The sequence below is a fragment of the Micropterus salmoides genome, unplaced genomic scaffold, assembly GCF_014851395.1.
Source record: "Micropterus salmoides isolate LMB-PRFRI ecotype aquatic unplaced genomic scaffold, ASM1485139v1 Ms_hic_scaffold_10, whole genome shotgun sequence".
NCBI classification, from domain to species: Eukaryota; Metazoa; Chordata; class Actinopteri; order Centrarchiformes; family Centrarchidae; genus Micropterus; species Micropterus salmoides.
In genome coordinates this window covers 8,252,624-8,273,819 of record NW_024040041.1, presented here as the reverse complement: position 1 = coordinate 8,273,819, position 21,196 = coordinate 8,252,624, and the positions used below count along the sequence as shown (strand labels likewise).

The window sequence follows — 21,196 nt, the reverse complement described above, 5'->3', positions numbered from 1 at the left end:
GCCTGTTCAGGTCAAGCCTGACAACACAGTACATTTCTGTAATGACTTCATAAAAGTATTGGCATGGGCGGGTTCCCTTGTCTGCATCAACGGAGCAGACTGCCTTACTGCCATTGCCACTCCAGGAGGCCTTTGAAAGTACCGGGTGATGTCCTTTGGTCTTTTTGGAGCTCCCACAACCTGGATCAAGCACTTGCCCCATGAAGAATATGAATCTGCCTGTTTGGATGATGTAATTCAGAGCCCAGACTGGGAAAGCCCTTTTCCTCGCATGCAGAAAGTTCAGGAGTCTCTCTGACACACAGGCAAGATGGCGAATCTCAACAAATGTAAGCTGGCCTTCAGTGAAACAACGTACTTGGGGGACACCATTGAGCAGGTCAAACCCTGGAAGGCAAAGAGAAAAACAGCAGGGTAACTAGGTGGTTCTTAAGCCTCCAGCCTGTTAACTTCTCAGGCCGGGACGCCATAGAAAGGCAGATGCCCTGTCCGGCTGTGACGCCTTCTGGACCTCAGTCACCTTGTCAAGGACCTCAGGCCTGGGGAGCGGGATGTGTGGCATCACCAGGGCACTTGCAGTAGAGGGGTGCTATGTTTCCCTTACAGGATTGGCTGCCTCATCACAAAATGGCAGCCATTGCACACAGTCCATCTGCTAGAATGCCTCACCACTCAGGTGTAGGTTCCTAAGCTGCCTTAAAGCCGGACTTTGGATCCCGAGGGGAAGCAGAACAAAGAAAGCTGAAGAACAACGAGCACACAGCTGGAAGGAACTGGGAAGGGGAAGAAGACGTGTTTAGAAGAGGAAAACAGACACTTAATGTTGAGGAATTATATTTCTCCACTGTGATGTTTTAAGCTGGGACTGGGCTGTGCTTTTGATTTAAGAGTTTACCTGAGTTGCCTGTTGATAACCTGTGGACTGAAGAATAAAACTTCTTTTGAACCTTCCTTTTGCCTGTTTGCTCAGTTATGTTGCACAGCCGCGCCCTGGTGACCTCTCATGACATTACAATACACACACCCTCCCCGTCCTCTCTTTCACACCTTCATGAAACAGATTGATTGAAAAGATAGTGCACACTGGAGAGAGGTAGAAATTCCTCTTGTATCCCTTGACAGAAACAGAATTAATGTAAACAAGAGTGCAGGTGAGGTCAAGTTCCTCTCACAGAGAGTAGAACACACCCCTCTACTACAGCTGATGGGCTTTCTGTTTCAATCTCTCTTTCTACACAATCTCAATCTCCTCACCTCGGCCTCTGTAAACAGTTTCTGGTTCTTCCAGTATACCCCCACAGCTCTATTCACCTTTCACCTTCACAAACATTGTCTTGGTTGCAACGGATTTTCTGTCTCTTGTCTTCCCCTGAAGCCTAAATCAGGTTCTCCCAGATGCAGTTGAGCATGTTTCTGACTTCGGCTCCTGAAAAGCTAAGCAGGGGTGAGAGTGGGGGAGTGTTCTTTCTAAGTAGAATCAGAGGCCAAGAAAGATTTCTGGCTTGATGTCCATTAAATATTTCAGACACAAATTGTGTGTGTGTCCAGCTATCCATCATCAACTGAAAATGCCACATGCCAGCACAGGGATACATTTCTGGATTGCTCTGCGGTGACTGTGGCATAGGGAGTGACTGCATGAACAGGGAGTTCTGTTCAGCCAATTACATATTTTTTTAGAAGTAGAAGCTCTCGTCATCTTTAAGGTGAGTAATACAAATAGATCTAAATAAAGAACATTTATTGGGGCAACGGCCAATGAACCTAAGATAATGTCAGACACAATTATACAACCACACATTCACACAGGAACATCTGGGAGGAGACTCATGCAGGGGTTTCTCTGAAACTCAGCTAAGGCATGAGAATTCATACACAGAAAATAAAACCCCTCATGTGTTTTCAGGTGTTGGGGCATGTGCCCCTGGATACCACCAACATTGTAGGCAGAAAAGGAGGATGTGTGTCACGGTCAAGGAGTAGCCTCTGAGGAGTGGGGAGAGTGTTGGAAAACTGAGATCAAAAGATTAAGAGATCAAGAAGTGTGTTACACAGAGGGGTGCTTCTACAGTTGCCATGAAAAGACTTTGGAGCAACTCAACAAATTTGAACAAACAGATCTTTCTAATGAAAAACGTATCCACATACTGAGCCTGCTGCAACACATGTTGACTGAAAAAGCATCAGAACATTTAACTAAGAGTAGCAGATGGCTGAAATAGTTTAAAGTAATGAATAAACAGCTCAAATCGTTAGCTAAAACGGTTGAATAGAAAGCTAAAAGTAATGGATAAATAGCTGATAGTTAGCTTAAACTAATGTAATGGATAAACATTTGAAAAAGTGGGCTAAAGGTTGAAGATAAATTACATTAGCTGAAAGTAATGGATGAATATTTGAACAGGGGGGCTAAAGGTAGCCTATTAGAAAAATCAGAAAATGGCTACAATTAATTGATGGTTGAAATAGCTAGAAGTAGTTAATGTATAATGGTTGCAGCGTAGCTTAAAGTATTTGATAAACAGCTGAAATAATTAGCTTTAAGTACCGTTAATGGACAACAACTGAAGGAGCTTAAAGTAGGCCTAATAGCTAAAAGGTTGACATATACAGTAGGTAAGTACTAGCTTTTGTGACAAGTAGTAAGAAGGCAAACTTGATCTCACCAAAACATTTACAGTTAAATTGTATAAAAAAAAAAAGACAATATCCCTCCAGTTTCAATTAATTAAAATGAACACATTTGGTACATGACAGGAGGTGTTTAGAAAGGGGTATTTGAGTTCATCTGACTGGGCGGTGGTGGTACATTTAAAATAAAAATGTTGGAAACCCATCTTGTCTGTGGTCTAAGCCAAAAGAATTACAACCAGGAATAAAAGTGAAAACTGACTAAAAACTACTGTATTTGAAACATCATCCTGACTGGTGAGATAAGGATGGTAGGATGTAAACAAGCCTCATGTATGCAGCTACCTGTTCTCAGTATGCCATCTAGTGTACAGATGCGATGAGTTGACACCTTGTCATGGTGCCTTTTGGACAAAAACAACAAGACAACAAATTAATTATGAGATGCCTTTATTGTATTTTTTGGAATCCAGTGACACCGACACGAGAAAATGGTCCTATATCCCTCCCTCCCCCATTACATACACAACCTGAGAGGGAGGGGCTGCAGGGTGGGATGTACCGTGATCCCGCTTGTAGTCTTAAATTAAACACAGAGATAATAGTGAAGACACATCCGGGTGCATTTCCACAGACACGCACGACATGCATTCAAAAAGGGACTTCAAGGAACGCAGTGACTCCTGGTTCACATGTACGCTTTGTCTCAAAGTAAAAAGACGACAAAATTAATACCACTTAAAAAAAAAAAAAAAGCTCTCTTTATGGCCCACGATCAGTCTATAATAATTCAGGCTCTGTCAATTTTCCACTTACAGGAGAAAACAAAAAAGGCAAAGAGACACACTACTATTCATACTGAGGAAAATGGTTTAAATATGGAAGTGGATGGTTCATACCTTTCATATTTTAGTTTTTTTTAACTGTTTTTTAATTAATGGTATACTTTAATGAGAATACAATTATCTCACTAAAAATCAGCTCATCTAGGTAAAACTAGGCCTTTTCCACTGACTGTCTCCCTGCTGTATCTAAGTAAAATATAAAGTCCAGTCGAGGGGCTCAGTGGGCCGTTGGTCCAATCACGAGTGGTTCACTTCAGTCGTCCTCGCTGCCACTAGCTGAATGCTCCTGAAAAGAATAGGGAGAAGAATTATTACGGGCATTTTGTCGTCTTTATGAAATTTCAACAACTGCATCGGTATGGCTTGCACATGGCTTGCACATACCTTGCACATAGTTCAAACACTGGATATCGACTACATGCAGTCATGTCATAACTGTCACCAGAGAAAAAAGGCTATTCAAATTAAACTATTTTTATTTTCGATTAATCGGCCAAGTATTTTCTTGATTCATTGGTTGGTCTGTTAAATGTCGGAAAAGGCCAAAGCCTAGAGATAAACAGTTCACTTTCACATAAACAAGCTAAATGAACAAAGAAGAGCAGGAAATCCTCACATTTGAGTAACCAGAACTGGGAAAAATGGCAAATAATAAATTACTTATAAAAGTGGATGCCAAATAATTGTCCATCAATCGACTTATTTTTTACATGGAAATATCTTTGATGCATACGGACCCGACCTCTGGAGAAATAACAGACAGCAGAAACATAAAACATAACCAACATGAACAATGAAAAAACTGCATTCAGAGTGATGTCATAAAATTCCTCGTTTTGTCTGACATTCAGTTTACATGGATTTAAAACAGAGAAAAGCAGCACATCCTTTAAACAGGCTAGAGCCAGGGAACTGTAGATGAACTAAGTGATTATTAAACTAATCGTTTCAGCACCTTTTATAGTGCGGATCCATTTTAACAAATCGTGCTGTGTTCATGCACTACAGGTGACTTCATATTAACTGAGTGCTCACTTACTATTACTCCACAGAGAGGATTGTTAAAGTTTTATATTTACTTTATTTAAAGCTTTTAAAGTTGGGGTAGGCAATTTACTTCATAAGCATTTTTTTGTTCTATTTATTTAAATTCTCTTTACATCCCAATAGCAATCAATAAATCAAATGCTCTGTCGCAGGACTGTAATAGGAACAGCCAATCAAAATGACTGGCAGGCTGACTTGCCTGTCTACCTGTGAGCACTCATTGTGCATGAAAATGTGTTGGATACTTTAAAAATCTAAATCTCTTGCCAGTTTCACCAACATTACCCACCCTAGCTTCAGTAAAAAGGTGCCTCTTTATACCAACATTCTCAGTGTTTCATTCAGAGAGAAGATGTTTAAGGTTTATGTTGTTATTCTCGTACGTGCACCTCTTGTCTCACCTCTTCCTGTTCCTCCTCACTGTCGTCGTCGCTCACCACAGGTTTTGCCCGGGCACCACGGCCCCTCCGTCGTTGTCCTTTTCCTCCACGATCCCCTTTCTCTTTCCGGCTCAGCTTAATCTTCACCTTCACCGAACGAGCTGGCAGAAATCAAAGATCATGAACACATTCATGTTAATAGTGCTTTACCCGGGCCGATTATTTATGACAACAAACACTGTTGTTGATACTCACATTCAGACTCCGAGCCTTCATCTGGCTCCTCCTCCTCTTCCTCACTTTCCTCTCCTTCACTCTCGTCCTCCTTCTCGATCTTCTGTCTCACACTGGTGAAGACGGACTGCAGCACGATGGAGTCCTCATAGATCTGAAAGGTTTACAGGAAGTAACCATGTTACTCTGCAGTGCAGAGATTATAACAGCATTCTTGGGCTCTAGTAAGCATTTTCCAGATGATCTATTATTCTTACTAACTTCATAAAAATGCTAGCAACTTTAAGCCTATTGCACTTATTTTGACAAAGAAAGTTTGGTCGGTGTCTAAATTGCCCACACGTGTCCAACATTGGCGAGTGTGTGCTTCTGGCTTAACTCACCAGAGACCCCTCCAGGTTGAAAGTCTGGGCATTTTGACAAAGCAGCATCACATCCTTCTCTAGGTCGTTCAGGCTCCGGTACTTATGGCTGCGGATCCTCTCCTGGTGGAAGGAGGGAACAACAGAAGGCAGCAGTCAGATTACAGCAGATAATCAGAACAACTGGTAAACCGTTGTCATATTAACATGCAGAGCAGGTAGGTGTTTTATCCTTACCTTGATCTTTCTGAAGTCCACTGGTTTGCGGATGAGCTCATAGTACTCAGGCAACTCCTTGCGAGAAGGCAGCTGGATGAAGACTTCGCTCAGCTGCCGCCCATTACTGCTGAGACAAGGCAGCTGGGATGTTAGTATGTGTCACTGAGAGTCAATGCTGAATCTACCACTTAATAAAAAGGGTTTCTTTGGATTTTAGTCACATTATATATATATATATATATATACATACATATTTGTGGACAGATAAGGTTCTCTCTCAGTGTGGTCATAAATTTAGCTAATATGCTTGTAGAAATACGGTTCTCACCCATCCTTATATTTGATGACAGCATCCACGATCTTCTTCATCTTCTTAGTGAGGGAAAGAGGGTTGGGAGAGAGCTTCTCAGCAGGCGGACGACCACGCTTCTTTGCTTTCTTCACCTCCTCGTCTTTCTCCCTCCCTCGGCCGCTGCTGGAGCTGGGCGTGGCCGGGCCGATGTCATGGTCGCGGTCTCGCTTGCGCTTTCTGGTTGTCTTTTTGTGGCGCACTTCCTCCTCGATATCCTCTAGATTTCCCTCTTCTATGGCCTGTGGTGAGGAGAATTTTTCATTGAGCTAAATCAGGTCAAAACTCTTTTTCTTAATGCCTCCATAACTACACATGTTAACATCCCACCTTGAGCCATTGTTTCTCAGTGAGTGAGTCGCTGTAGTCCACTTCCTTACGTTGGCGGGATCCTCTGCCAAACATCTTCTCCTCCTCCTCTTCACAAGTTAGCCTCTCCACCTCAGCGTCATCTTTCAAAATCCAGCTGGGCATATCGTCCTCCTCCATCAGACGGGGTTTCCTCTTAGGGTTGCGGGCCTCCTCGCGGCGTCTGTCTAGATCCATGCGCTGGAAAAAATAAACAACACCGCAGCATGGGTTAGTGGATTAGAAAATGACAAAGCATCTATTAATTGATATGGAACTGGGACTAACCATGAACTGTTCAAACTCCTCTTCACTTCTGGCGATCATTTGGTTGACAGTCTCATCATCGGGCACCTCGTCTTCCTCCTGTAAACAAATGACAGCGTGAGTGACAAAAGACCACTGGCAAATTTATGTGGCACCTCAGAGCCAAGTCTCTGAACTAATGACTCTTACCTACATTAAAAAAAGGGAAGAAAAAAGAAAATCATTCAATGCATGTTACCATTTACCTTACATTGCAAAATCTCACTTTTAGGTCTGTATTACCTGAGTGTAGCTTAGCACATTCAACTGGTTACCAATGGAGTTATCAATAGAAAATAGAAATAGAATAGAAAAACATTTGAGCATTAAAAAGAAAAAAAGCCAACAGCAGAAAGAGAAAAAAGTGGAATGAAAAGGGGAAAGATGTCAAACTAGTGTGAAAGTATCATATCAATCATCAAAGGTTTGTGTAGTAGAAGGAATACATATGTGAGAAATGGAGATGTGTGGATTGATGAAAGCTCACAAATCCTGAGAAAAGGAGAAAAAAAAAGCAGAGAATGAAGAGGTGGAGCAGCGCACAGGTGGATGTGGGTGGGTGGGCATTGTCGGAACAGGTTCGGATCACACCCACCCACGCCCCCCTAGAGCGGCAGCCTCCTCGAGCCCCGACCTCGTCCTGTTCCTCGTGCTCCAGAATGGCCTGTAAAAAGGCCCGACGTTCATAGCCTGAAGACTTCTGGTCGAACATGCCAGCCTGGATGACCTTCTGGTCCACGTTCAGTTTGTACTTCGCCGCTGCCAGGATCTTTTCCTCCACGCTGTTGACGGTGCAGAGGCGGAGCACGCGCACCTCGTTCTGCTGACCAATTCGATGGGCTCTGTCCTGGGCCTGCAAGTCCTGTAGGAGTACGCACACATGATTAGTTTAGGAGTGATTGTGTGTGGTGACAATGAACACATTTATGGTGTGTGTCAGATGCACCGTAACCTTCCAAAAAATGTCACATAATGTAGATGGTATTTTATTGTACCATTTATCTACTGCACTATATTAATTGCAATAACTGAGACCTGTGTTGATGCCGACATGTATTTGCATTTGAGTACCTGGTGTGGATTCCAGTCACTGTCAAAGATGATGACTGTGTCAGCAGACTGCAGGTTGAGGCCCAGGCCTCCTGCCCTGGTGCTGAGCAGGAACACAAAGTACTCAGAGGCCGGGTCATTGAATGTCTTCAGCAGCATGCCACGGTCCTCTGCCTTGGTGGTTCCTATGGGAGGGGGAAAGATTGGAGTGTTAAAAGTGTGAATCTTAATTATTCCATAGAAAAGGAATGGCTGTTGCCCATTTGGTATTCTCATAAGAGAACACAAATAACTAATAGCCCAAACGTTGGCCTTGGTCAGGGGTTTCTCACCATCCAGACGAAGGTACTTGAAGTTACGGTAGGCAAAGTAGTCCTCCATGATGGTCATGAGTGAGGTCATTTGACAGAAAAGCAGCACTTTGTGGTTGGTGGCCCTCAGCTTGGGCAGGATGCGATCCAGCAGTTCAAACTTCCCAGAGGAGCGGTACAGGTCAGGGCTGGACAGGCAGGATGAGCAATATGAGGAAGAATGAGCCATTATGCAACACACTTCCACACAAGAAAACATGTGTAGTACAAACACACGAGATCTTTAGCTTTACGTACCCGCTCACAATTCCACCAGAATAACCAAGATGCTCAGAGAACGACTCCTGTAAATCAAACAAAAAATGGTCACATTAATTGTGCTATGAATTCCATCTGTACTCGGCAACTGATTTTGCTTTCCTAGTGTACATTGGAGAAAAATGTTTAGTAATGGCCTAACTAAGGTGGAGCTTTTGTTTGTTACCTCAATGTGCTGGAACATGTAGGGGTGGTTGCAAATCTTTCTCAGTTGCATGATAGTGTTCATCAGGGTCTTCGTGCCACCTTTACCCTAGAAAATTTAGAAGGGAAAAAAAACCTTTTCATTTGCAATAATTCTTTTAACTTTGAAATAACATTAATTGTACTATACTTTAAATGTCTACAAATAAGGTTTCACCAATACAATAAAAAAAATAATAATAAAACCTTCCTTACCTTCTTGTCTTTTTCTGAGCCATCTGTGAGCAAGACTCCCTTGGCCTGCATGTGTCTGTACAAAACCCTCTGTAGGGCTGACATGTCGCATTTTATGACATACTCCACCTATACAGAAATAAGGAGAAACCCCCACAAATTATATCAATTATTTGATTTCAAAAATGTCCATGTGTGTGTTAAAACTGACTGTTGAAAAAGCAGCTGGTGTCATAGTTAGCGAAATTGTACAGATAAACAGTCGAATTGGTTAAATAAAAAATAATAATAAAACAGTTGAAATAGTAAGCTTGAAGTAATGAAATACTGTTTTTTTTTGTTTATTAATGTACTGTACGACTAAATAGTTTACAAAGCAGCTTAACTGTATGAGCAAACAGTTGAAATAGTTAGCATAGCGTAATGGAAATGTAAATCTGGCCTAACTGACTTAAACACTGACAATTCAATTGCATGAAAAAATATTTTCACAATATTGACATTTATATAATCAAGGGCATACAGCATAAATATCAATGCAGGAATGAAACCACGAAGAGCAGAATTTTATCTCAGTGGAAGCGGTTAACAAGCAAGTTAAGTAAAAGCTGACCTTCTCAGGCAGCTGGGCCTCGACTTCTTTCTTGAGCCGGCGCAGCAAGAAAGGCCTGAGCACCTTGTGTAAACGTCGAATGATCAGAATGGTCTCTTCTTCATTCAGGTCAACCTTGAGGGGGGAAAAAATAGTGTATTCATGTTACCGCTCATTGTTTTATTGAGGTCTATTTGAAAATACTACCTGGTATGTGTAAGTATTTGTATGATCTCAGCTCCGCAACCACATCCATTACACTGAACCATAACTCACCTTTTCTCCAGTCATGGCAAAGGGGGCATTGAACCACTGTTCAAATGTACTGCAGCTCTTGAAAATGGTGGGCAGGAGGAAGTTCAGCAGTGCCCAGAGCTCAGGTAGCTTATTCTGCAGCGGAGTGCCTGTAAGCAGCAGACGCCGTGGGGCCAAGTAGTGTGTGTTTAAGACCTGGGTCAGTTTACAGTGGTGGTTCTTCATACGATGGCCCTCGTCCACAATCATGTACTTCCAACGAAGCTTTGGGAGGAAATATAGAAGTTAGAGAGAGAAACAAAAGACTGAGCACCTGATGCATGAACGAATACACAGTAGGTGTGACCGAAAACTAAATCTGAGGATACTTCCTTACCTTTGCTAGCACTTGCTTATCTTTAATAATGTACTCGTACGTGGTGAGCAGCACATTGAACTTGCCACTGCGCAAGATGGGAACGAATGCACGACGAGCAGCTGGAGACCCCTGTGAATGAACAAGATTGCTTTCTATTAATGTTCAACAACAGAAAAATCATTGAATGTGTAACTGACTTGGGTTTTACAGTCATGACAGAATATCCAAGTAAGTACCACTGACCTTGTAGGAGACTTTGACTACAGATGGGGCCCACTTATCAAACTCATACACCCAGTTTGATAGAGTACTGAAAACAAAAGACAACACAAAGTTTCTACTCTGCTCAATATATGAACATAGAAATACAACTCATACAACTTTCTGTACTTAATGTCTTTAAGTTTGTGTTTTCACAGATAAACCTGCAGGGAACTGTGTTGGAGCTTACGAGAGAGGTACAATGATGAGGAAGGGCCCATTGAGGCGCTTGTACTCCATGAGGTAAGTAATGAGTGCAATGGTCTGGATCGTTTTTCCTAGACCCATCTCATCAGCCAGGATGCCATTCAAGTTGTTGTTGTAAAGCGACACCAGCCACTCCAAACCTTTGATCTGCACAGAAACGGGTCAAAGCAAGTTTCAGTTTACTCAACTCATTAAACCACCTCGTCAGATTTCCCTACAAATGAAAGCATGTAATCCTAAAAGTAATAATAATAAATAATATTATTCTACTCTTGTAGTATGTTCTGGTTGAATACCTGGTATTGCTTGAGCTGCCCATTGACCAGCAGCGAGGACTGTTTGTCCACTTTCTCAGTGACAGCATGAGCCACAGCGTAGTAGGACTGGAGGCCTCGGTTGAAAGCTGCATTACCGTACTCATCATCTACATCCTGCTTGGCGTGTCTGGTGGAAACAGAAAGGGAGGCCAAAAAACAGCAAATTAAAACAACTATGATATGAAAAGAAAACATAAAGATAACATATAGATACCTTGAAGGGGTCTTGGTGTAAATGAATCATGACCTAGTTGTTATAGACTCATTTAATGGCAACAAAGATGGCGGTGAAGCAGGAAGTAATAATGCCAAAGTCTCTTACTCAATGATGTGCTGGACGTCCACTTCAGATACTTCTTCACTGTCAGGGTCAGGAATCTTCTTCTTCTCCTCTGCTGGAGCTGACGAGGGGTGAGGCTGCTCCTCTTCATCCTCCTAACAAAGAGAAATACAGTAGGAGGGGAGTGAGGTCAGAAAACAGTTGGTGACCATTTTGCTTTGACATAGGGATCAGAGTCTTATGTACCTCCTCCTCCTCCTCCTCTTCTGAACCACTGTCTTCACTGTCTGAGCGAGGCGCTACTTCATATCTGCAAAAAAGAAAGTGTTTTGGACAAGGTAAGAAAACATTTACAGAGACGTACTGTGTTTGTCTTTTTTCTGTTGGACAATTGTTCATTTATGTACCACTCAAAAATATGTGTTGTAACTTTTTTCCTTAACATCAGCTTCATGCGTTACCATTAGAATTTAAACCTTTCCACGGTGTGAATATCTCCTTAGCTTAAGTTATTATTAGGCAGGCGTGACACTGACCCTGGGTTCATTTCAAGCCAGGCCTCCAGTTGGCCCGCCTTAGGTGCTTCAACCCCAGTCAGGATCTTTCCACTGTCCACATGGATGACCTTCACCGGTAGGTCACTCATTTGACTGGTCTCATCTAAAGGCTGAGAGAAGAGAGGAAATAAGGGAAACATCAATACTGTAAAGAGTAATAAGCATGTTATAGAAATATCAGTCAATATTATCATCTCTAACTCACCTCTCCATCAGGCCCCAGGGCAGGAGCACCACCCTCCACAGGCTCTGGCTTCTGAAAAAAAAAAAAATTAAATTAAAAGTGTGAATGTGAAATTTCAACTAACAAAGACAACACTAATGGGCGTCCTAAAGATTTACCTTCTTTTTCTTCTTCTTTTTCTTCTCCTTGAGAGCTTGTACGGCTTTGTGGGCTCGCACCAGCTCAGTGAGGTTGGCCACGTACTCGTCTGTCTGCTGCAGCAGGTAGGCCAGACGCTTGTCTTTCTTTTGGTCAATAAGTTTACGATAGCCTTCTTCATCTTCAGCCTGGAAAGAGATTCACAGAGGCTTGAGATGCTTGTGTCGGACTAATAAACACACTCAAACAACAACACTTCCACGTCTTTCTGGAACTGTCCATCCAACAGCAAATACAGACTTTTACAGTATTGAAGTCTCACCATCAACCTCCGCATTCTCTCCTTTTCAATGCGCTCATTCTCTTTCTTCTGTTCGCGCTCAGTGTTGGCATGATACGTGGCGACAGCTTTGGTGGCCTTCTGGAGCTTCGCTGTGATGGAGCGATGGTACTCCTTAAAGTCCTTGGCGTGCTGCAGGATGCTGTTGAGGTATTCCTAGCAACAGGGAGGACACAAAGCAAGCACTGTTATTCAATTTGGGAAATACTAGTGAAAAGAACTAAGATAAAAAGAGAACATGGGTTTCATTAGACACAATCAGGAAAACTATACAAACAGCCAACTGTAATCCTTTACCGTTCTATAAACTACCCCTCTTTACTCCACCTACATAAGTCTTTTCACACGGTGTACCTGGTGTTTCTGGCGACGTTTCCGCTCCTGTTCGATCTTCTGCTGTTTCTCGAGCTTCTCTGTGATGCGGGCCTCACGTAAAGACTGCCGTTTGCTGCGCTTGTAGGCCTTAGCGTTGAGGGCAGTTTCTAAAGCAGTGTCACGACGCATGCAAACCACCACCTCCTGACGCAGCTGTAGATACAAAAACGTTGACATATTAAATACTGCATCTATTCCACTGGGGAAAACCATGACGGGCTACACTTGTCTTTTCTTGCAGATGACTTCATGGCTACCTGTCTCTGGAAGTTAAGCAGCCTCAGGGCCTTGAGCTCGATGGTGGCCTTGGTGCGCAGATCACCAGCTAGAGAACCAGGCAGGTTCTCCAACTCCTGGATACGGTGAGCAATACGGGCCTGTAGCCTGAAGAACACATTTTTTAAAATGATTATTTTAATGATGACCAAAAATTCAAACCACAATTTTTCTAGCCTTCAGGCTGATAATCCACAATTAGAAGGACTAATGGTAAATTTTGTTTGCTGAAGCGTGGTATTCTCATTTACAGACATTAAAACCAATTTAACTTCTTTGATAAAACGTGCCATGCGCGTGCCAGTGTAAACGTGAAAATAGCTCAGACCGCTTAGTGAAACCATTTTAGCTGGTGAGCAGGGCTGGCCCGAATTTCAATAATCGAATCTCAAAATTGAAAATCGAATGTGTACCCAACGGTCAAATATTCGGGTTCAGCCCTACTGGGGAGTATTGCATCATCTGATCTGCCTTTTTAGAGACCACCGATCAAACTAGTTAAAGCCATTATTGGCCTATTACGATCAGTGACCGATCGATCAGAGCTCCCTTAAAGAAAACAATTTGCTTTTCATTCAGTAGTTCCCAGGACTAATAAATTAAAGGTTACAGGGCAATGGATTTAAAAAGGTTTTTCATATGTTAGGGGTGTAACTAGGGAACTGTAATGTCCTCTGCTAATAAACCTCAGACATCAATCTCTATACAGATGATCAGTATGTTGAACTACAAACAGAACTCAAAACAGATTATCTGATCATTTTAAACTCAACTTTTAAAGAGGGATCAACATGTAGTGATGAATAATTGTGGGGCCATTAACAGGGTTTTATTGTTTTTAAATTTTATTATTGTTTGTGTTTAGTCTTGTTTGGTACGCGTTTTCCTGTTGAGCTGTGTATTTGTATGAAGGCCCATCTAATCACAGGTGCTGTGAACTAGCTATGGCTATAAATGCTGTATGGTGTAAACACCGATGCAGTTTTACCACATTACTCCCCGACTTGTCTCACCTGTACTCTCTCTCCTGGAGGATCTCCACTGGGTCCAGCCCACGAGGTTTTTGGATGGGTGTTATGCGGTTCTGCTTCTGGTGAAGCATCATGGGAGGGAGCTGGGCAGGCTGTCCTGGGGACTGTGTCTGGGGGGGCATTACTGGGGAGGCAGCGGGGGGAACAGAGGGAGGAGCAGGAGAGGGTCTGCCAGTGGGCTGAGGTGGAATCAGCTTCTGAGGAGGATTGGCTGGGGCAGCAGCATTCACCATTGGTCCTGGAAGAGAGAAATCAGAAGAAGTCAGTTTTGCCACATGTGCACATAACATACACAGCACTGACAGAGGTGAGTCTAAGGTCAAGATAAAGTTTACCTTCAGACCATGATTTAGGGGGTCCGTTGGTAGGCTGGCCTTGCATACCTGGGGGTACTCCTGCAGGTCCAGGAGGCACCATGTTGGGACCTACCATGCCTAAAACAAGAGGAACAATTTGATATCTCAGGTAATTAGTAAACATTGGAACAGCTAAAAACAAACAAATTCATGTTCAGCCACCAGGTGTCTCTGCTGAGCCTTCACAGATATCAGCTTTCTTTGTTTGAAGCTTACATTAAAAATATGTTTGGATATCATTTTCATAAAAGGCACGTCACAAAAATACACTAAATAGGCTCCCTGAGGGTTTTCACTTTGCTCACCATGTGGTCTGTTGTAGTTGGCCTGAGCTGGTCCCGGAGCAGCTCCAGGGCCAACTCCAGGCCCTGTAGAAGTCGGCATGTTGGGCATCGGCTGTTGCTGCATCCCTGGCATGGGCCTCTTCCCCTGCACAGCCATCTGCAGGTGCTCTGGTAACGGCTGACTGCGTGCCAGCATCTTGTAGGCCATAATCTGAGCCCTGAGTTGGTGCAATTGGTTCTGGTTGAAAGGAGTGGGTCCACCAGGTCCACCTCCCGCACCACCGGGTCCACCTGGACCCTGGGGACCCCCACGATTAGGTTGACCCATTCCCTGGTTAGGGTCCCCGCTGCCCTCCATAGGGCCAGCCCCAGGGCCAGAGGGACCTCCGGGCATCATAGGTCCAGAAGGAGGGCCGTTGGCTGGGACAGGGCTAGGTGCGTGCTCCGAGCCACCCAATGGAGAGGGGTAACCTGAGGAACACAGAAGAGATGCATGATGGGTATGCCAAAACAATCCAAAAGTTCTTCATATGATACAGAGGACATATTGACCATGAGTAAAGTTTAGAAGCTTCAAAGCATTTTAACAACTAAGCCACATTTGGTCATGATGACAATTAAAATACTGACTATAAGGCTAAGTAACATGCAGTTTTGTTCCATTTAGTTTAGTCCAAATACTGACCAGATGTAAATTATACAAGGTGCTCTTTGCCTATAGAACCATCTCCATTTCATACACATTGCTGTTAGTGTCCCTATATGTGTGTGTGTTTCTTCCTTACTGACTCTGTGGTTTTGTACTTGCAGCTGCCTTTGTTGCTGTCTGAAAGGGGAAGCCACTGAACCCCGCCCCTCTCGTGGCCCAGCCCATTACTGTCTGCTCATGCTGCCAAACAAGCAGCAACACAAGAAGAGAAACCGGCTGGATGGATTTCTCACACACGCACAAACACACAAACAGTACAGTATGTCTGCGTGGCTGAGTTATCCGTTCTTCCTGTGTGGGGCTTTTCAGGGACAAAAAGCAGATCCTTCATTTTAATCTTTCTTTCACCCACTGCGTGTTGACTTTGTACACAACTCAAGTTATTTGAGGATTCCAACTGACAACCATAAGGCATGCAGACTGCGAGCACACCACAAATATTAACACCAGACTGTATTTACTCATGTTTCATCTCTCTAGAACTTACAACACAGGCTACATAAAACACAATATTGTGCGATATGCTACCTTGGGAATGTTGGTCCATGGGACTTGGAGGGGGTCCCATTCCACTGTGCCCCCCTGGTCTCATGCCCATGCCCTTCATCTGTCCATAGCGGGGGTCATCGGGCATTCCCTTCTCATGCATGGCTTCCATGGGCTGATTAAAAGAGGGAAAATAATCATACATGACAAATGTTCATGTGAGGTTGTAACTTTTATTTAAGCAATATGTTTTAAATAGTCTTAGTTTGTAATATAGTTATTGAGATTAAGACTGGCAACACACTAGCAGGCAATTACAAAATCTTTGGCAAACGGATGAAATGTTAGTGGCTACTAAATAATCGCAAAACGTTCAGATCAAAAGACGAACATAAACCACTACGGAACTGATTTACTGTAATTTCAAACTTGTAGGAAAATACTTTAATGAAGGCAGGGTATAAAATAAAAACAAAAAACTGTTCAGTACTTTGTGCATCTGGTGCATGTTGTCCTGAGGATATCCTGACGGTCCCTGTGGAGGGTGGGGGTGTCCAGATCCAGGGGGTCCTGGGCTGGGCCCCATCATGCTGTGGGCTGAGCCTGGAGAGGGGCCTGGGCTCGGGCCCAGCATGCCTCCCGGAGATGGCCCTGGGCCCGGGGAGGGTCCGGGCCGAGGTGTCCCTCCCATCGGGGGGTCAGGAGTGGACATCTCTCACAGGTAATTGGAAATGTGTGCCAGCAGCAAGTACCCCTGTGAAGCAATGATCAGAATCCATATATTTAAAATATCCACTTTATAGAAAATTCCTTTCACACAGTAGTTGCCGTCCAAGTCCAAATTATAGAGTAACCTATTCCACATAATCAAATGTGATTACTTTAGTGTGCTAACTCTTTGAATACAACACTGAAGACTGCAAAATAGAGTTAATGGAAACTCTTTATATCGTTTTAAGGGACAGTTCATCTGTTCCTGAAGGTACAAATTCACCAGACAAGAGATAACAGCCAGAGCTTACCCCAATAACAAGCTCACAAAGCACTGTAATATTACATATGTAAACTATGGTTACACCGTCAATCACAATCAGATATAAGTGTGTAGTCAACAGTTCAGGCAGTTGGTGGTGAAAGTAGCTCTTATTAACCTCTGTGGATCATTGCTCGTTAAGTTATTATCTTATAATTTTGTTGTGTTCTTCAAATATATTGTTTGTTGTTTAGCAAAGCGCATACCACACACAAAATGCCCCTCTGTTGCTGTGTGAACTAGAACCAAAACTAATAACAGGAAAATACCAAGTTTTTGTTATTAAGTGATGCACTGAACCCTTAAATTGTGACAGATGGTCAGTTGCTGAATGGAACAGGAGTATTTACAACATTAACGGTACATATCGTACATGTAATTAACAATTTAAGGACTATAGAGATGTAACTGTACTACAAAATGTGAGCTTCATACACACAGTGGACCGTAAAGAGGTAATTTAAACTGCCCTTTCATGAGTCAAAACTATGGCGGAAAAAAAAAAATCCATGCAAGTTAGACGAGACTCTATCCAACAAGATACAACCCATTCAGTGCACACACAGAGACGTCTATTAAAAGTGATTGAGAGAACAGCTGTTCAGTGTAAAGCCTTTGTGTCCGTCCAGTTTTTACAATGTTTATATTTACAAGGAAATCACAGTTAACTCAAGCTGGCTATTATTAGCATTGGTAGCTTTGCTAGCGTTAGCCTGGCCTAGCCGGATTTAATAGTTGACGGTACATTATGTCCGTTCGCCTACTGTAAATCCATCGTTTTCACCTCCTGCTTCACATAATGCAACACAACGTTTGCTGATCTTCGCTGAACAACAGGTTTACCGTAAACGTACACTAAATTGACGGTAAAGCTACAAAGAGCACAAGCCCGGCTCGGACTAGCCTGCTAGGTATAAGCCTGTATTGATACCACAACATAAGCTGGCTGCTGACGGTGCTTAGCATGCTAGCGAGCTAGTTGAGTTAGCCTAGCCGGCCATGCTCCACCAGGCCAATTAAGCACAAAATGTGTTGTTTAGCGAGATGTTTGGCCAGATGCGGCGACAAGTGAAAGGTTAGTTAGAGCATCCCTCATCACTGGAGCTGATTGATCCAACGCGCCTCCCGTAGGCTACCCTTGGATCGGTGCTCCGCTCTAAGCACATTTCCAAAAACAATTTTCATTCATTGCACAGTGTCGCGCCACAGCAGCGGCACTGTAATGTCGGTCTCGTCCTTTTCGCCACAAGAAAAATACCCTGTTAAAGCACATGTTATCCTCCACCAGCAGCGCAAAACACAGACAGATCTCTCTTCACTTCACAGCAAAATTATAGCTGACTTACACAAGTGGTGAACGGTGATGTCTGAATCCTCACCGGCTACAATGCCTCTTGGTTTTCCTCCTAGCCAGAAACAAAGACCGACCTACCCAGTCGGTTTTTTCCCTTCACCCCCCTCTCTCGGTAGATTGTATCGCAGGGACGGCCCGTACGACTCTGCAGCGCCCCCACCCGCCTCTCACCCACTTCCCGCATGCCCAGTAAAGGCTGCTCTACAGTGGGGGATGAAAGAGCAAGAAGCCGGCGTGGGGGATGGGAACGCCAGTTAAACACAGTACTGTGGAAGAGACGGCAAGACCGATCATTTCACTGCCCGTTTATTTTAACGTGAAAATACTCGAATACGTGCAAGGCATCAAACGAAACAAGGCAGGGACTGGGAGTAATGGAGAGAAAATAGCATGCAGTTTCGATTTCACTATTCCCCCAGGCGTTTGGATTCTTGTGCTGGAAACACACCAGTTATTCAAAGCCAGGGGTGAAACTAAAGTTGATTTATATTATCTATTAATCTGACGAGCACTCTGTAGATTAATCTGTTTCGTCTTGTTAGTTTGATCAAATTCCCAAAACCAAAGATGACTTCTTTAAATGCAGGTCCAGTTATATTTAGGTTACCCTTTCCTTTAAATGATGATGATTAAAATAGTTCATTTTCTATTAATCAACTAATTGCATCGTTTAAGCCCTCTTCAATACTAATCAGTACTTACATTTACCAAACAAAATTTAGGCCATGATATTTATTTACTTTAATCGTAGAGTTGAATGCTTTTTTAGTAATTTACATTACTGACAATGTGTACTGTGTATGCACATCACACACACACACAAACAGCACACACGTTTCCAGCATCATTAGTATATATATATATTTTTTTGCACGATAAACAGTTATTTACTGCTCCATGCTAAAGTCCTGTTGACACATGTGACTGATCAGCTTAAGGAAGGTGAGGTTAGGGTTGTGCCAATGTCTTTAATCTGCTGACAGTAGTCCCACTCTTAGGAGCTCCTCACAGACAGGAAACCACTAGAAGACAAAGTGTGGTCAGGTTGGACTGCTGAGAGATGACCCTCCACTTGTTGGCCACCCAGCTCTGGAGATACCGTGTGGCAGGACTCATGGTGACCTTGGGGGTTACCTTTCTGCTTGTACTTATAGGTAGTCATTTGTTGCAACATTCAAGGTAAGTAACAGGATTTAACTCCCTACACTGTATGCCTCAGTCTGCAGTTATTCTGTAGCACTGCTTTTTTGTAATGAATGACAATACTGAGCAGTGTACATAATAGTAAAATTGCACTACAGCAGTTTGAAATCCACATTTAACAATTATTATTTCAGCAAGGCTTACAATCTTGCATATATTCTTATGAAATATGTACTTATTTTGTTGAATCCTTGTATTTTCTTTTCTTTCTAAAGCCCTCATGTTTGGCACAAAGGCTGGAGTAAGCAGCCAGTGGAGAATAGAGAGGGACTAGCTTATGGTGGGAATGCCAATCACAGACCTAACAAACCATACCAAGACCACAAAAGAAGAAGTAACACTCAGCCCTCTGGTGCACAGGATCATAAGGATGCCAATATTTATAATATACTGAGGAAAAGGACACAGAGTCCTCCTGTTGTTTTCCTTAAAACACACAAGACAGGAAGCAGTACTGTCCAAAATCTGCTGTTTCGCATGGGAGAGAAGAACAGAGCCACATTCGCTTTCCCTCATTACACCTACCAGTTCGGCTATCCAGATAAGTACGCTACCCTGACTATGCTTTAGTACACGCATCTCAAATCTCTAGGATAGCTCTGCTTTTGGTGCGACTGTCAAACTACACCTTCCTTTGTCCTTTCCAGATTCAGGGCAGAATTTGTGGACGAGTTACCCGATGGTTACTCTCAGTACGACATACTTTGTAGCCATATGCGTCTAGACGTGGTACAGCTGAAACAGGTGATGCCACCAAACGCCATCTACATCACCATCCTTCGTGAACCTCTACAGACATTTGAGTCCGTTTTCTCCTATTACACCACCACTGTTCCTGCTTTCACCTTAGCCAAACAGACAGCAGAGCACAAATCAGCCTTGTCGGTTTTCCTGGAGTCTCCGGATTCATTCTGGGACCCCAACGAGCCTGGTAATGGTCTAGGAAAAAATCCCATGAGCTTTGATTTAGGTCTCAACAGCCAGCAGTGGATCTCTTCCTGGCCAGCTGACCTAACTCTGCTGGAGGAGACCTTCCAGCTAGTTATGATCGCAGAGCATTTTGATGAGTCCCTGGTCCTCCTGGGGGCCCTGCTGAACCTGAAGCTTGAGGAACTAGCCTACGTTCGCCTTAACACTCGCTCTCCTCAGGATGTCACTCCGCTGGACGACATAACCAAAGCCAGGATCCGGGCCTGGAACAGCCTGGACGTGTTGCTGTATGACTATTTCCTCCAGGTCTTCTGGGAGAAGGCAGAGCAGTATGGGCTGGAGAGGCTGAACAGAGAGGTGGCTCTACTGCGGGCCTCCACAGACACAATCAGACAGAAATGTGTGGCCAGGAATGGGGTGCCTCCTGGGGAACTTGAGGACCTAGTAAGACCTTGGCAGAGTGATTCAGTCACTATCTTGGGTTATCAGGTACAGGGGAACCTGACCAAGCAGGAGCAGGGATTCTGTATACGTCTAGTACTGCCTGAAATTCAGTACCATGCCCATCTGTATTTCCAGCAGTATGGTCGAGACATGAGGGCTGTGCCTACAGAGTAAGGCATGTAAGGGACTGTACAAAAATTATTAGGGGTGGTAGGTGGTCAGAAAAGGAGGAGGTTTCTGTACTTTTCATACTTGCTCAAGGGAATGCAGTCTATATTGTTTGGGAGGGCAGAGTACAGTGTTTCAACTTTTTATAATCCCAGAACATCCATTAGTTGTTGACACATTTTACTTAAAACCAGTATCACCATGGTGGTGATTGAGGAAAAGTTGGGGGATCACCAAAGTCAATAGGTGCGTTCGAGAGGACTGCGGCTGACTTTTGCCG

At 43.4% G+C, this 21,196-nt stretch overlaps 2 protein-coding genes across 6 annotated transcripts; one reads left to right on the top strand and one right to left on the bottom strand.

The window, feature by feature from the left end:
* Window positions 1–3,064: 3,064 nt before the first annotated feature.
* Window positions 3,065–18,320, bottom strand: smarca4a (SWI/SNF related, matrix associated, actin dependent regulator of chromatin, subfamily a, member 4a). Of its 5 annotated transcripts, none has more exons than XM_038694066.1 (34): window positions 18,164–18,320; window positions 16,275–16,538; window positions 15,827–15,959; window positions 14,611–15,060; window positions 14,285–14,383; window positions 13,932–14,187; window positions 12,900–13,026; window positions 12,622–12,795; window positions 12,250–12,423; window positions 11,948–12,115; window positions 11,811–11,861; window positions 11,585–11,715; window positions 11,295–11,358; window positions 11,091–11,203; window positions 10,748–10,895; window positions 10,435–10,598; window positions 10,227–10,293; window positions 10,002–10,112; window positions 9,647–9,889; window positions 9,392–9,505; window positions 8,800–8,907; window positions 8,567–8,653; window positions 8,380–8,426; window positions 8,104–8,270; window positions 7,793–7,956; window positions 7,317–7,583; window positions 6,704–6,781; window positions 6,398–6,616; window positions 6,047–6,309; window positions 5,737–5,845; window positions 5,521–5,622; window positions 5,159–5,291; window positions 4,925–5,064; window positions 3,065–3,762 (listed from the first exon to the last, which is right to left on the bottom strand). In XM_038694066.1, the coding sequence occupies exons 2-34, from the start codon at window positions 16,494–16,496 to the stop codon at window positions 3,730–3,732; spliced, it is 4,926 nt and encodes a 1,641-aa protein (XP_038549994.1). In that variant the 5' UTR covers window positions 16,497–16,538; window positions 18,164–18,320; the 3' UTR covers window positions 3,065–3,729. The 5 variants fall into 5 exon arrangements, with proteins under 5 accessions (XP_038549994.1, XP_038550000.1, XP_038550006.1 ...); XM_038694072.1 differs by lacking the exon at window positions 18,164–18,320 and adding an exon at window positions 17,672–17,923; XM_038694078.1 differs by lacking the exon at window positions 18,164–18,320 and having other exon boundaries at window positions 5,737–5,842; window positions 16,275–16,496.
* On the top strand, window positions 17,862–20,922 carry LOC119917236 (galactose-3-O-sulfotransferase 2). Its single transcript, XM_038737453.1, has 4 exons — window positions 17,862–17,892; window positions 18,288–18,360; window positions 19,590–19,919; window positions 20,022–20,922. The coding sequence occupies exons 1-4, from the start codon at window positions 17,862–17,864 to the stop codon at window positions 20,920–20,922; spliced, it is 1,335 nt and encodes a 444-aa protein (XP_038593381.1).
* Window positions 20,923–21,196: the final 274 nt, after the last annotated feature.